This window comes from Hyperolius riggenbachi, chromosome 1, assembly GCF_040937935.1.
Source record: "Hyperolius riggenbachi isolate aHypRig1 chromosome 1, aHypRig1.pri, whole genome shotgun sequence".
Taxonomy (NCBI): Eukaryota; Metazoa; Chordata; class Amphibia; order Anura; family Hyperoliidae; genus Hyperolius; species Hyperolius riggenbachi.
The window spans coordinates 54,231,370-54,245,779 of record NC_090646.1 but is presented as its reverse complement, the minus strand read 5'-3'; the positions used below and the strand labels follow the sequence as shown (position 1 = coordinate 54,245,779).

Sequence of the window (14,410 nt, the reverse complement as noted above, 5' to 3'; positions counted from 1 at the left end):
TTAAATTACTGCCATTTTTACACTGTTAATAGCAGATGCCTCAAACCTGCTACAGTTGGTCATTGGGTGACTGGGGTTCAAATGCCGGAGATAGGCTGAGTCACAAACATAAAAATCTGATTTGTTTAGTTTCTATGCGAATATACAAATTATTGATGCCAAAGCTAACAAACTTGGTCATTGAGTAATTGTGTGTTAGGGTTAGGAAAAGTGGGCGGAGCCAACACCAGCCAAATACATACCCGGGCAACGCCGGGCCACCAGCTAGTGATATATATTATATCTGACACTCTGGCGGCTCTTACACATTAAGTATCGGGATTTTTTTTTCACTTTTTATTACAGAATTTAATAGAGAAAAGATTTGGCTACAGTGGTATGTAATTTGTATCTAATCTAATAGCTCTGTTGCTCTGTAAGTCGTTTTGAAAGTCAGTGTGCGGCGCTAGTTTATGAGGATTCCTGCCGTATCCCATAAAGTAGACTAGCGCCAGTAGAGTTGCCTTGTTTACAGGTTAGCTGTAATAAGTCGTGATTGCCTAGAGTTGACCATTAACGGCACCTTTCCTCCACAGCACAAGCCTGATGAATTTGAGAGTGAAGGCTGGGAGTATGCGTCCCTCTTCGGATGGCGATTCCACCTGAAGTATCGCAAGACGGACAGCTTCCGCAGGAGGAGGTGGCGGCGCAGGATGGAGCCGCTGGAACAGACGGGCGCAGCCGCCGTGTTCGCCTTAGAGGGAGCTCTGGTGAGTAGCCTGCACTGCTAAACCATGAGGTGAATAATATGGTGTTTCCAGCAGGGAAGGGGATTGGGCCTGGCCAATAGAACGAAGAAAGATCCTCTTGCAGTGATGAGCTCAATGGCAGTGTGAATCACCAGGGACAGTAGCAAGCCAGAGCGGCAAAGCGGGCAGACAGGCAGGGTCACGCCATGCTGTTCAAACAGAGCAGACTATGCGGGAGAGACCCACCCTGCCCAGCACCGCGCCACCACGTGGAGGAGGTGGCTGCTGACTCGAAGATCAACGAGCAGCAGCCAGGGAGGGAGGGGGAGACAGGCTCACTGGCTATCTATACTGGGGTCCTCATGATAGGCAGCAGCAAGGTGGGCAGGGGGCGGATAGCAGCTGGGCGAGTGGCAGACAGGCGAGTGGTGGCAGGCCAGGCAGCATCTCCTCACTTCCGGTTTCTGCCTGGCTCCGCCCCCTGACTTCTGCCGCTGGACAAAGTTGCCTCAGGCCACGTCATGGGCAGACTGGGCTTGTGTGTGTGGTTCACCGGCGGCTATCCCAAAGTGCCGCTGAAACCACTCAAGTGTGTTGCAGGCCTAAAGCATTGATTATGCCCTGGTGTTTGCAGACTCCTCCCTCTCTCTGCCTGATAGTGACTCCTGTTTGCTGCACTTGTCACACACCCTGTGTTCCTTGTCCAGACAGCGAGGAGTTACTCCACTACACCCACTCCTGGGCCTCCGAGAGAAGAAGGCTTCTCTGAACCTGGCGCTAATTGTCCTCCTGTTTGTTTTAAACTCATTTCCTCCCCAAAAATCTTCCAGTCTTCCATGAGCAATTTTTTTTCTTTTTATAAAATTCAAACATCCCGTGCCGCCAATTGAACCGCTTATTACTGTTTTTAAAGGTCATTTACGAGAGGGGGGCGGTGTGTGTAGAGGCACGCAGGCCTGCCGCAGAATAATATACAAAGCCTGTAAGGCTTCCAGTCTGCAGACAATCGCTGCCGTCATTAACTCCTGACCCGGCGTACTCAATTGTGCCATTAGAAGAGATGACTCAGGCCCCGCTCTCCATCGCGGGCGCATAGGAGCGCTCTAGATTATATGCGGCCCACGTCTCCTAATTTGCTTACATTGGACAGCTCTGCTCTCCCATGAGCCTCTCTGCTTGGCCCCCTTCTTCACTTTTTTCTTAATTTGTTGAACAGTTGAACTTTTCACTTGTCTTGAAATCTCGCTGAACCCCCCTTTGGGCAGCATGTTGTATATTACAGGCATAATAGCACTTAATGAGCCGTGAGGGCTTCCTCTGATGCCATCTTAATGGCTTACAGTATAGAGGAGGGAGTCGGCCTGGCCACACACACTCCATTTTGATTTGATAGAGGATGAAACGGCCTATTGTGAGGAAGACGAATAGAATGTGGCTTTTTGGAGTTGATGCCAGCAGTACTTGTTGTGCATTTACCATACATCGCGTATTATAGACCTGCGTTTCTCAACAGGAACTGCTTAAAGGGAAGGTCCAAGCAAAAAAAAAAAAAATGAGTTTCACTTACCTGTGGCTTCTACCAGCCCCATGCAGCCATCCTGTGCCCTCGTAGTCACTCACTGCTGCTCCAGTCCCCCGCTGGCAGCTTTCTGACCTCGGAGGTCAGGGCCGAATTGCGTACATTTTTACACATTCCCGCTAGTGCAGGAACATTAACACATACATTTTTACGCGTTAGTGGTGCAACGCGTACATTTTTGTTCCTGCATTAGCTGGAATGCGTAAAAATGTATGCAATGTGGCCCTGACCGCCGAGGTCAGAAAGCTGTCAGCGGGGGACTGGAGCAGCGGTGAGTGACTACGAGAGCACAGGATGGCTACATGGGGCTGGGAGAAGCCCCAGGTAAGTGAAACTCATTTTTTTTTTTGCTTGGACCTTCCCTTTAAAGTGGTTTAAAAGTCAGCATTTCTACTTTGCTCTAAAAGATTCCTCACAGCTTGAACGCTTCTATCCCAGAAAAAAATTGTAGCAGAACATCATTGAAATGGTTAAACAAAGCTCTTTATCCTGCTATTCAGCTTCAAATCTGCATCCAAACTGGAGATAACAGTATCTTTTTTACTTGTTAAACACAAATGTATCAACACTGGAATGTAAACAAACACGCTCTGAGAAACTGCCTCTGCTTCAGGCACACACAGTGCTCAGAATAGCTCATTAAAAGATTTTAATAAATTATAAAAAGCAGTTATATTAGAAAAATAATAAAATGCAATGCCAGCTTTCAGGGCAAGAAAAACGACACTTTGGAAACGTGTAATTTGTAAACAGACAATATTATGTGTGCACAAAAGCAAGTGTGATAACTGTATGAGTAATAAAAAGCAGGAAAACACATTTTTATTGAATGTTAAAGAGGAACTCCAGCCTAAACAAACATACGGTCATTAAGTTACATTAGTTATGTTAATTAAAATAGATAGGTCATATAATCTCTTACCCATCCTGTTTTAAAAGAACAGGCAAATGTTAGATTTCATGAGGGCAGCCATCTTTTTGGTTGAAAGGAGGTGACAGGGAGCATGAGACACAGTTCCAACTGTCCTGTGTCCTGAGCACCTCTCCCAGTTGCTAGGCAACGTGAATAACAACATAGGAAATCCCATCATGCTCTGCACAGCATCAGGGAAAAAAGCCCGGGCTTTTTTTCTTTGATGTGTGGAGCTTAACTAAAAATGCAGCTAAAAATGATGCTTTGGTAAGAAAAACAAAGTTCTGATGCTGTGAAACTGTTAAAGAAACACCACGCCTTTTCAGTTCTGCTGAGTAGATTTTTAGTCCGGAGGTTCACTTTAAGTCAGAGCTTCAGACCACTTTAAAGTGTACCCGATTGGACATGAATTTCATAAAAGAAGCACAGTGGCATGTGAACCTAGCAGATGCGAGTCCACGATCCCCCAGGGCAGGCATACAGGTAACGCCATGTGGCAAACAAGGGAGTGCACATGGGCGTTACTCATATGCCTGGCCTGGGGATCGCGTTCTCATATCTGCTAGGTTTACATGCCATTGTGCTCCTTTTATATAATATCTGGCCTTCCACTGAGCCTGTGAGATATTTATGTATAGAAAGCCCTGATGAAGGGCACGACTTGCCCGAAACTAACATGCATCGTCGCCTATAATGTTTTTACTCACTATCGTCAAGCCAGATTAATATGCTGATGTCATGAAGGTGTTCTTGTACCTCTCTGTTGTCTATGAGGATGGAACCTTTGAAGAGAAATCTTATGGATGCACTAGTTTTTGATAGTTTTCAATGTCAATAAAGTTGGAATCGTTTTTACAGGAGAAGAAGTTTGCCGTGGTACCTCAGTGAACCTATTATTGGTCCTTCTATATAGCATACAAAAGGGGATTGGATCGGGCCTGGCAGATGACTCAGGGGCCTTGGGGTTTATTTGGTTGCAAGCAGGACTGTTTCCACTTGTCAGGATTCGTTTGCATTTTTCTGTGCAGAAAAAATCTCCACTGCAGAACCATCAGAATTTGCATACTGCATACCGCTATGCGAATCGCATACAATGTATTTAATAGGAAATTCACAAATTTTCATGCGAATTTGCATCCGGTGTCGCATGGAGCCAATAGAAAAGCACACAGGCACTGACATGGTTAAATTCGCATACATAGTAATCCATGCAAAATCGGATGCGAATTTGCATGAAAATTCGCATACAACCGCATGCGAATTCGCATCCCCATGTGATTTCTTTAATGCAGATTCCACGACGAATCCGCAACGCACAAGTGGAAACGGGCCCTGACTATTGTAGCTAGAACTGGCCCTGTGTCTATGTCATCATGTCACATGTCGCCTCATGTACACTTCATGTGGTTAGGATTGACAGCCTCACGTGCGTCATATCAGATTTGTTAGAGTTGCTGAGAGGGTTGTTCATTGCTAAACTTGTAGAATGAAACATCCAAGGCAGGTTTGTTTTTCTTAAAAAATTTAAATAAATATGGGATTGCCAGTGATGGCCTGCTATGCTTCCATTCAACCAGCAAGTATTGCAGAAACGTTCTGCACAATAATACATTTTAACCTTTTCCAGCCCAGGTTTGCTGAGTCACTCATAAAGCTCTCACTGAAAATGCTTAAAGAGAATCTGTACTGTCCGATTTGTACAATAAAAAACATACCAATCGAGTCTGTGATCTTAGGCGGTGTTTACAAGCAAAAAACATGGCCACTAACTAGGGAGTGATGCCTGTGTATATATATATATATATATATATATATATATATATATATATATATATACATATACACACGATAGACTAAAGGTGCGTACACACATGCGACTATAGTCGTTTGTAACGATCGTTCCCCGATCTTTACCAACGACGATCGTTACAAAAAACGAACCACCGACTATTAAGGCAAACGACGAACGAGCCAAATCGCTACAAAAGAAAGTTCTGTCTCGGCGGATTTTAACCAACGACGATCGTTTGCAAAAGTAGCACATCGTTGGAAACGATCGTTAGTACTAGGCTTGACATGCGCATTTCACTATTTCTCCATGGAACTTCTCATTTTTATGCGCAGGCGCAATAGTTGCTTTCTGTGATGTAACGTTCGTTCTAACGATCAGATCGTTACACACATTTTAAAACTACCTTTACTTAGGTCGTTCTTTCATCAATTAAAAGTTCGTTCGTCGTTCTTAACGAACGATCGTTGTCGCATGTGTGTACGTAGCATAAGTGCCTCAACCTTCAAACAAGAAGAAGAAGTACTTTGCATGAGAAAATGTATGCGTGCTCAAACACCAAGTTTAAGGCCTCTTTTCCACGGACTGTTGAGCTGTGTGCTCAGCAAGCAGTTACCAGGCAGCAGTGAGCAGATACCAGGCAGCAACAAGCAGTTACCAGGCAGCAGCAAGCAGTTATCAGTCAGCAGTGAGCAGATACCAGGCAGCAACAAGCAGTTACCAGGCAGCAGCAAGCAGTTACCAGGCAGCAGTGAGCAGTTACCAGGCAGCAACAAGCAGTTACCAGGCAGCAGCAAGCAGTTACCAGGCAGCAGCAAGCAGTTACCAGGCAGCAGCAAGCAGTTACCAGGCAGCAGCAAGCAGTTACCAGGCAGCAGCAAGCAGTTACCAGGCAGCAGCAAGCAGTTACCAGGCAGCAGCAAGCAGTTACCAGGCAGCAGCAAGCAGTTACCAGGCAGCAGCAAGCAGTTACCAGGCAGCAGTGAGCAGTTACCAGGCAGCAGTGAGCAGTTGTGAGAGTTTGAGAGCCATTTCACTGCCTATTCACAGTCCATGGAAAAGAGGCCTTACCCTAGCAAGTCTGACATTGCAAATCTGGCCTAATTGGCTATTCATGAGGCAATGCTCATGCAAATGCATGCACAAACCAATACCACAAAGCAGTCACCCTGCTACATGCTACATTAGCACTATCCGGCTTAGTGCACACCAGAGCGGTTCGGCAGCGTTCTGCGATCCACTTGCGGCTGCGGATATGCTGGGTAATGTATTTCAATCATTGGTGCACACCAGAGCGGGAGGCGTTTTGCTGAAACGCATACTCCCGAGGTGAGGCATTTTTTTGGATTGCGGAGGCGTTTCTGCCTCCAATGTAATGTATAGGAAAATATAGGTTTTGCAGGCGTTTTTGTTACAGAAGCTGTTCAGTAACAGCTTTACTGTAACAATATATGAAATCTACTACACCAAAAACGCTTTACAAAACCGCAAAATGCTAGGTGAAATGCTACAGAAAAATAAGAAAAAGCGTTCCAAAATCTGCTAGCATTTTGCGGATCTGCTAGCAGTTTTTGGTGTGCTCCAGGCCTCCAGGAGCGCCACGGGGAGGATTCCCAATGCCCCCTTTTTATACAACTGGGGGGACCGCAGGGTCCCAGGCTCTCTCACTGCCTGGAAACCACAGTGGCACCCCGGAGGGGGAGGCTGGGTGGCGTGGACGACCCCCCCCCCCCCAAGTGTGGCCAGCGCCGGGGAGAGCCGTCTGCACCCACCTCCCAATATTAAAAACAGGCACTTACCTTAACGTCCATTGCGTTCTGCTACATGCGCATTAATTTGGGGGCACCAAATGAGAAAGGAGAGATGCATGGGTCACCCCGAGCTTTAGAGCTCAGGGCTGGCTCACATACAGCACTCCAGAGGGGGGGGGGGGAGGACAGGCGCACTCACTCCAGGGTTCACACCACCGGAGCAAGCCATCCACCACCTGCCTCCAAAGGATACAAACTGCACAAAATGCTTTCCATGAGAAAATTAAAGAGACTCTGTAACATGAAAAAGATCCCCTGGGGGGTACTCACCTCGGGTGGGGGAAGCCTCCGGATCCTAATTAGGCTTCCCACGCCGTCCTCTGTCCCACGGGGGTCTCGCCGCAGCCCTCCGAACAGCCGGCGACTGTGCCGACTGTCAGTTCAATATTTACCTTTGCTGGCTCCAGCGGGGGCGCTGTGGCGGCTTTCCGTTCCGAACTACACGGAAATACCCGATCTCATTCGGGTCCGCTCTACTGCGCAGGCGCAGGAAACTTGCGCCTGCGCAGTAGAGCGGACCCGACGGCGATCGGGTATTTCCGTGTAGTTCGGAGCCGACAGCCGTCAGAGCGCCTGCGCAGGAGCCAGGAAGGTAAATATTACGTCACGGCTGCACGGACTCCGCGGAGGGCTGCAGCGAGACCCCTGACGGATGGAGGACGGCGTGGGAAGCCTCATTAGGATCCGGAGGCTTTTCATGTTACAGATCCTCTTTAATGTGCATGTAGCAGAACCCAATGGACATTAAGGTAAGTGGCTGTTTTTAATATTAGGAGGTGGGTGCGGACGGCTCTCCCCAGCGCTGGCCACGCTTGGGGGGGGGCGGCTGCGCCACCCAGCCTCCCACTCCGGGGTGCCGCTGTGGTTCCCAGGCAGCGAGAGAGCACTTTGCAGTATTGGTTTTTTGACCCTGCATAGTTTGGCATGCGAAAGCAAATGCATATTTGCATGAGCATTGCCTCATGAATAGCCAATTAGGCCGGATTTGCAAAGCCAGACTTGCTAGGGTTAAACTTGGTGTTTGAGCACGCATACATTTTCTCATGGAAAGCCTACTTCTTCTTGCTTCAAGGTTGAGGCACGTACTCTATTAGATAGATAGATGCGGCGTATGCTACGACGCGGGTTGGCTAGTATATATATATATATATATATATATATATATATATATATATATATAAATATATGTCATGTTACAGTATACTACAATATAGTTTATTACATAGTGAACTCCAGTCAGGGATTCTCAGTTTCTCAGCATGGGAATCTCCCCCTCAGACAAGCTGAAATTGAGAGCAGAGAGCTGTATGTAACTAATAAACAAAGCACACACACAGAGCCTGCAGGGGGTGTGGAGGGTGTGTGCATAACTTCTCCCTATCACAGCAGAGGCAGTGCATTCCTCTCTGGGTCGACAAAGCTTGACAAAGAAAAGATTACATATATTAAAGAGACAGTGCAACTAGAAACGGCTGCAGTAAGACAGACCACATTACAACAGGCATAGGAACTTGTAGGATAGAAGAAATAAGGCTGAAAATTTTGTTACAGAGTCTCTTTAATTAAAAGACTCACGAGGTGACCAGAAAAATGTAGTTGTACTTACCTGGGGGCTTCTTCCAGCCCCTACAAGTTACGTGTGTCCCTCGCCGCAGCTCCAATCTTCTTCCATCTCTCGCTGGCAGACTCTGAAGATCGCCCACCCCGGATGAGTTGGTGTCTTCTGCGCAAACGGCAGGCGCCCTTGTCATGGAGAGCGTACTGTGCCTGCTCAGTCACCTCGTGAGTCCTTTAAAGCTAGGTACACACCATACAATTTTCTGGCAGACTTACCTGCCAAATCGTTTATTTCCGACATGTCCAATCTGAATTTCAATCGTTTTTCCGATTGATTTTTCAATCATTTTTCCCATCAATTTTCGTTCACTTCTATGAAAATCGATTGAAAAATCGATCAGAAAATTGAGCGAAAAACGTAATGTCAGATCGATTATTTCCAACTGTCAGATCGATTATTTCCAACATGTCCGATTTGCTTTCCGATCAAATTCCGAGCATTTTCCGATAGATTTACTATTAAAGTGCATGGAAATCGATCAGGAAGCAAATCAGACGTGTTGGAATTAATCGATCTGACAGTAAATCGGCCTGAAAATCTCAGTGTGTACCTAGCTGAAAATCGATCGAAAATTCAGATCGGACATGTTGGTAAATCTACCAGAAAATTGTATGGTGTGTACCGAGCATAAGGATCAGTGGAGATGCCTTGATAATTCAGGCTCAGTGAATTCAGTAAGTGAAGGAGCCATTGGCCCTCATTCAATTCACCTTTTCTCCTAAGAAATAATTTTTCATCTTTAAAGGGACCTCGAGCACCTCTCATGCCTTTAAAGAGAACCAGAGATGAAGCATCCTCTTCTATTTTACCTTATAAATCAGTGGGAACATGACAGTAAACACCTAATCTGCTCTTTGTTTCATTGTTCTCTGTTTAATCTGACTGTTATCACCTCTGATAAGAAACCCCAACTGAGTATTCAGTCTGGCTTTGCTACAGAAAGAATATAGCTGAGTCTTCTCTGGTGTCTTTTCAAGCCCAAGCCTGCCCCCTTGTGGCTCTGCTGTAATGACTCAGCTATAATTATTCCCTGCAAAGCCTGACTGAATGCTCAGTCTGGGATTCTTATCACAGCTGATAACAGACACTTTTAGCAGTGAGGATGAAACAGAGAGCAGGGTAAATGTTTTCTCTAATGTTCTTACTGATATATATGGTAAAATACACAAGGGTGCTTCGTCTCTGGTTCCCTTTAAGCAAGACTACTTCCAACAAAGTCTTGCTATGACCCCTCTGGAGGAGCCTCTTGCAGTGGCAATGCGTGTCACTTCCTCTTCCTGCTTCATTCAGTGATGCACTTCTCTAACAGAGAAGACAGGGGTGACCCAGAAGTTATAAGATAGCTAAGATGGCAGCCGCGATTATTAAATTGAAATCGAACGAAAACTATTTGGTGTAGAACGGCGATTCAGGCATCAAATGAAAGAGGAGAGCACAAGCTACAGAAAGTTATGCATCTTAAAGTACTTTGCAGGGCTGGTCGGAGTCTCTAGACATACCCACCATAAGAGGTGCTCGGAGTCCCATTAAAATAACTTTTCAGCACTTTGAGTATTTTTTCGTTTGCTGGTGGCATAAAAGACATTTTATTCATAAGACATGAAAATATCAACTAGGTGAACATTTTAGTTACATAGTTACATAGTTATTTTGATTGAAAAAAGACATACGTCCATCGAGTTCAACCAGTATAAAGTACAACACCAGCCTGCTCCCTCACATATCCCTGTTGATCCAGAGGAAGGCGAAAAAACCCCCACAAGGCATGGTCCAATTAGCCCCTAAAGGGAAAAATTCCTTCCCGACTCCAGATGGCAATCAGATAAAATCCCTGGATCAACATCATTCGGCATTACCTACTAATTGTAGTCATGGATGTCTTTCAACGCAAGGAAAGCATCTAAGCCCCCTTTAAATACAGGTATAGAGTGTGCCATAACGACTTCCTGTGGCAATGCATTCCACATCTTAATCACTCTAACTGTAAAGAACCCTTTCCTAAATAAATGGCTAAAACGTTTTTCCTCCATGCGCAGATCATGTCCTCTAGTCCTTAGAGAAGGCCTAGGGACAAAAAGCTCATCCGCCAAGCTATTATATTGCCCTCTGATGTATTTATACATGTTAATTAGATCTCCTCTAAGACGTCTTTTCTCTAGACTAAATAAACCCAGTTTATCTAACCTTTCTTGATAAGTGAGACCTTCCATCCCACATATCAATTTTGTTGCTCGTCTCTGCACCTGCTCTAAAACTGCAATATCTTTTTTGTAATGTGGTGCCCAGAACTGAATTCCATATTCCAGATGTGGCCTTACTAGAGAGTTAAACAGGGGCAATATTATGCTAGCATCTCGAGTTTTTATTTCCCTTTTAATGCATCCCAAAATTTTGTTAGCTTTAGCTGCAGCTGCTTGGCATTGAGTACGATTATTTAACTTGTTGTCAATGAGTACTCCTAAGTCCTTCTCCAAGTTTGATGTCCCCAACTGTATCCCATTTATTTTGTATGGTGCTAGACCATTAGTACGTCCAAAATGCATGACTTTACATTTGTCAACATTGAATTTCATCTGCCATGTATGTACCCATATAGCCATCCTATCCAGATCCTGTTGCAATATGACACTATCTTCCTGAGAGTTGATGATTCTGCACAATTTTGTATCATCTGCAAAAATAGCAACATTGCTCACTACTGCATCTACTAGGTCATTAATAAATAAATTGAAGAGCACTGGACCCAGAACAGACCCCTGTGGGACCCCACTGCTAACAGTCTCCCATTTTGAGTACGATCCATTGACCACAACTCTTTGTTTTCTGTCCATTAGCCAGTTCCCTATCCATGCACACAGACTCTTCCCCAGTCCTTGCATCCTCAACTTTTGCACCAGACTTTTGTGGGGAACAGTGTCGAAGGCCTTTGCAAAGTCCAAGTATATCACATCTACAGCATTCCCAATATCCATATTAGCATTCACTACCTCATAAAAGCTGAGCATGTTAGTCAAGCAGGACCTGTCTTTAGTAAACCCATGTTGATGCAGAGAAATAAGATTATTTTCTACTATGAAGTCATGTATAGTATCTCTTAGTAACCCCTCAAATAGTTTGCATACAACTGATGTTAAGCTTACAGGTCTATAATTTCCTGGATCAGATTTTTTGCCCTTCTTAAATAATGGGAAAACGTGGGCTGTACGCCAATCCACTGGGACTCTGCCAGTTGCAAGAGAGTCACAAAAGATAAGATAAAGGGGTTTATCTATAACTGAACTTAATTCCCTTAGGACCTGAGGATGCATGCCATCCGGGCCAGGTGCCTTGTCTATTTTTAATTTATTTAGTCTTGCCTTCACTTCTTCCTGCGTTAAGTATTTAATATTACAGTTAGAAGATTGAGACTCTTCCGCCTCTGTAGTTTGCAACAGTGTTGTTTCTTTTGTGAAGACAGAAGCAAAGAAAGCATTTAATAACTCTGCCTTACCTTGGTCATCCACCATTGAGTTCCCACCCTCATCCTTTAGGAGTCCTATACAGTCAACCTTTCTTTTTTTAGAGTTAATGTACTTGTAAAACTTTTTTGGGTTAGATTTGATATCCTTAGCGATTTGTTTTTCAGCTTCAATCTTTGCCTGCCTAATTTCTTTTTTACAATTTTTATTGCACTCCTTATAATTAGTGACAAGGCTATATACTCTGTAAACGCTGTGGAAGATTTTGGCACTATATAAATACTAAATAATAATAATAGCATTAAAGAACTAATTATTACAGTTGTTCTTCTAGTGACGTCCTGGCAGCAGTGGAAAATAGGCTGGAAAACGTGAGAATATCTCCTTCCATTTGCACCAGTGGCAGGCCGGCTATTTGGTGTTCCTACTGGAACTGCCTCTCTAACAGGCTCCGGCCTACATGCCTTCCCGGTGACTCTTCACGCGTGTGCCTCCATGTTTACTCAGCCTTTACATTCTCCGCTGTCACGCAGCGAGCGCACAGCTTCCCTCGGAGAGCCAGGCGCGAGCTGTCGTTCATTCCTGTGACGTCTCAATACCATAATAACTGGAACCCGTTCCTTGTGAACGTTACACGAAGCAGGCCGGGACTGGGGGGCCACGGACCACCTACAGGCTGTCACTGCTGGAACCGTGCCGCCTGTCACCTCTCTCCCCATCGTCACTCCTTACTCAAACATTCCCGGGTGTCACGCTGATGCCTGGCAGGATCCTCTAATGACTTTTCCGTCCTGTAGGTCGGCCAGTTACACAAGCCAGTCGTGAGGCGGGGAGCTTCCGACAAGGAAAAACACGGGGGCTTCCATCTTGTTATCTCTGCTTATTTGTACAGTGTGTAGGAGAGTTGGGAGACAGTGTAGCGGTAGGGGTTACGTCATGGTAATCTCCGGAAAGTCTTGTGTGGTGTGTGTTGGTAGTGATTGCTGTGCAGCAGCTGTGCTCACCTCTCTGAGGCGGGAGGAAGGAATGTCGGCAAAATATACACCTACGATGGACCCTTCATCAGGTCCTATAGGAAAAAGCAAACCGGTCATCAATGCTTCGTTTGTAAGCTGCACATCTCTTCTGTATGCCTACCTACTGTGGTCAGCAGAAACGATGCTGCCAGGAAGGCCCAGGTTTCTAAGAGTCTGGAGCCTGTTGCCCGTAGCAACTAAAGCCCAGGTTTCCTGTAAAATGGCTGGTGGGATTGCTGGACGTCGGCTCACCAATGCTAAACGTTTTCTGCTAGCGTGCAGAAAAGCATTCGGCGTAGGGTCCCTTCGTTCTGTTGTTATGCTGCGTTTTGAGCCCCTATCGGGGACACAGAACCACGCGCACATAGCTGCCACTGGATGCTGAACATAGCATTGAAGGTGACGGGACGGGTGACGGGTTTACACAAACGATGACGACTGCTGTCACCATTGTTGAAAATCGCTTCCTTTCAACTGGCTAGAACGGCAGTCGATCCCTTCTAAACAATGCTTTGGTCGTCTGGCAAAAAAAATTGCATTCACTGCTGGACAGGAAGTACATCACTGGATTACCATCGGTCCACGCATGCGTGCCAAGTCGCACCGCCCTCCTGTCATGCACAATTGCTGCATCGCCCATTAACTTGCATTGCGGCAGTTTGGATACTTCCGGTGCACCGCCGTTGCATCATCACGTAAAGTGTGCAAGTCTCCATAGACTTGCATGGCCCTTGTGGTGGGGAAGCGTTGGGGAAGCGTACTGCGGAGCAAAACAGAGTGCAAGTGTGCAAGGAGCCTATGGGAAATGTAAAAGTAAAGTGAGCTCTTGAAGTGCTTATTGATCTGTAAAGGTACATACAGTACCGTATATACTCGCATATAAGCCGAGGTACCCAGTTTTCCCTCAGAAACCAGGAAAAAGTGATTGACTCATGTATAAACCCTCTTCCCCCAGTATAGCCCCCCTCCCCAGTAGCCAGAATGTTCCCCCAGTACAAGTCATTTCCCCTCCCTATAGCCTGATGTGCCCCAGGATCATACAGCTGTGTCTCAAGAAGCTACTAGATGGTGTCATTTTTTTTTTTTTTTTATTATTATTTAGTATTTATATAGATCAGTATTTATAGGTCATAGATATGAGACACAGAGATTGCCACACAGGAAGAATCCCCACTCATTGCACTTCTGACAGGTTGCTTTGCATGCTCAGCTCCACAAGCACAGGAGACACAGGTCTTGAGCAGCGCACTCTGCACACCATGTTGCGGGGGATGGGGGGCACGGACACAGCAGGGAGCAAGCTGGTAAGATCACTAGTGCACAATCCTTACGCTCCTCTGCCATTAACAAAACCTGCTCCACCATCAGTTTTGCTTCCACTGACTCGCGTATAGGCCGAGGGGGGTAACTTTTCACCACATTTTTTATGCTGAAAAATTAGTCTTATACGCGAGTATATACAGTATGTTGAAATCCAGGCAGGGAAGCTTTACTGTAA

The 14,410-nt window shown here is 45.7% G+C and overlaps 1 protein-coding gene across 6 annotated transcripts in view; it reads left to right on the top strand.

Moving 5' to 3' along the window:
• The window catches only part of DYSF (dysferlin), a 456,891-nt gene that overhangs the window by 250,474 nt on the left and 192,007 nt on the right, over positions 1–14,410 (top strand). For all 6 annotated transcript variants that reach the window (XM_068274344.1, XM_068274325.1, XM_068274335.1 and 3 more), the window contains one exon: positions 576–749. In XM_068274344.1, the coding sequence (XP_068130445.1) occupies positions 576–749 (174 nt within the window). The remainder of the gene's footprint in view (positions 1–575; positions 750–14,410) is intronic.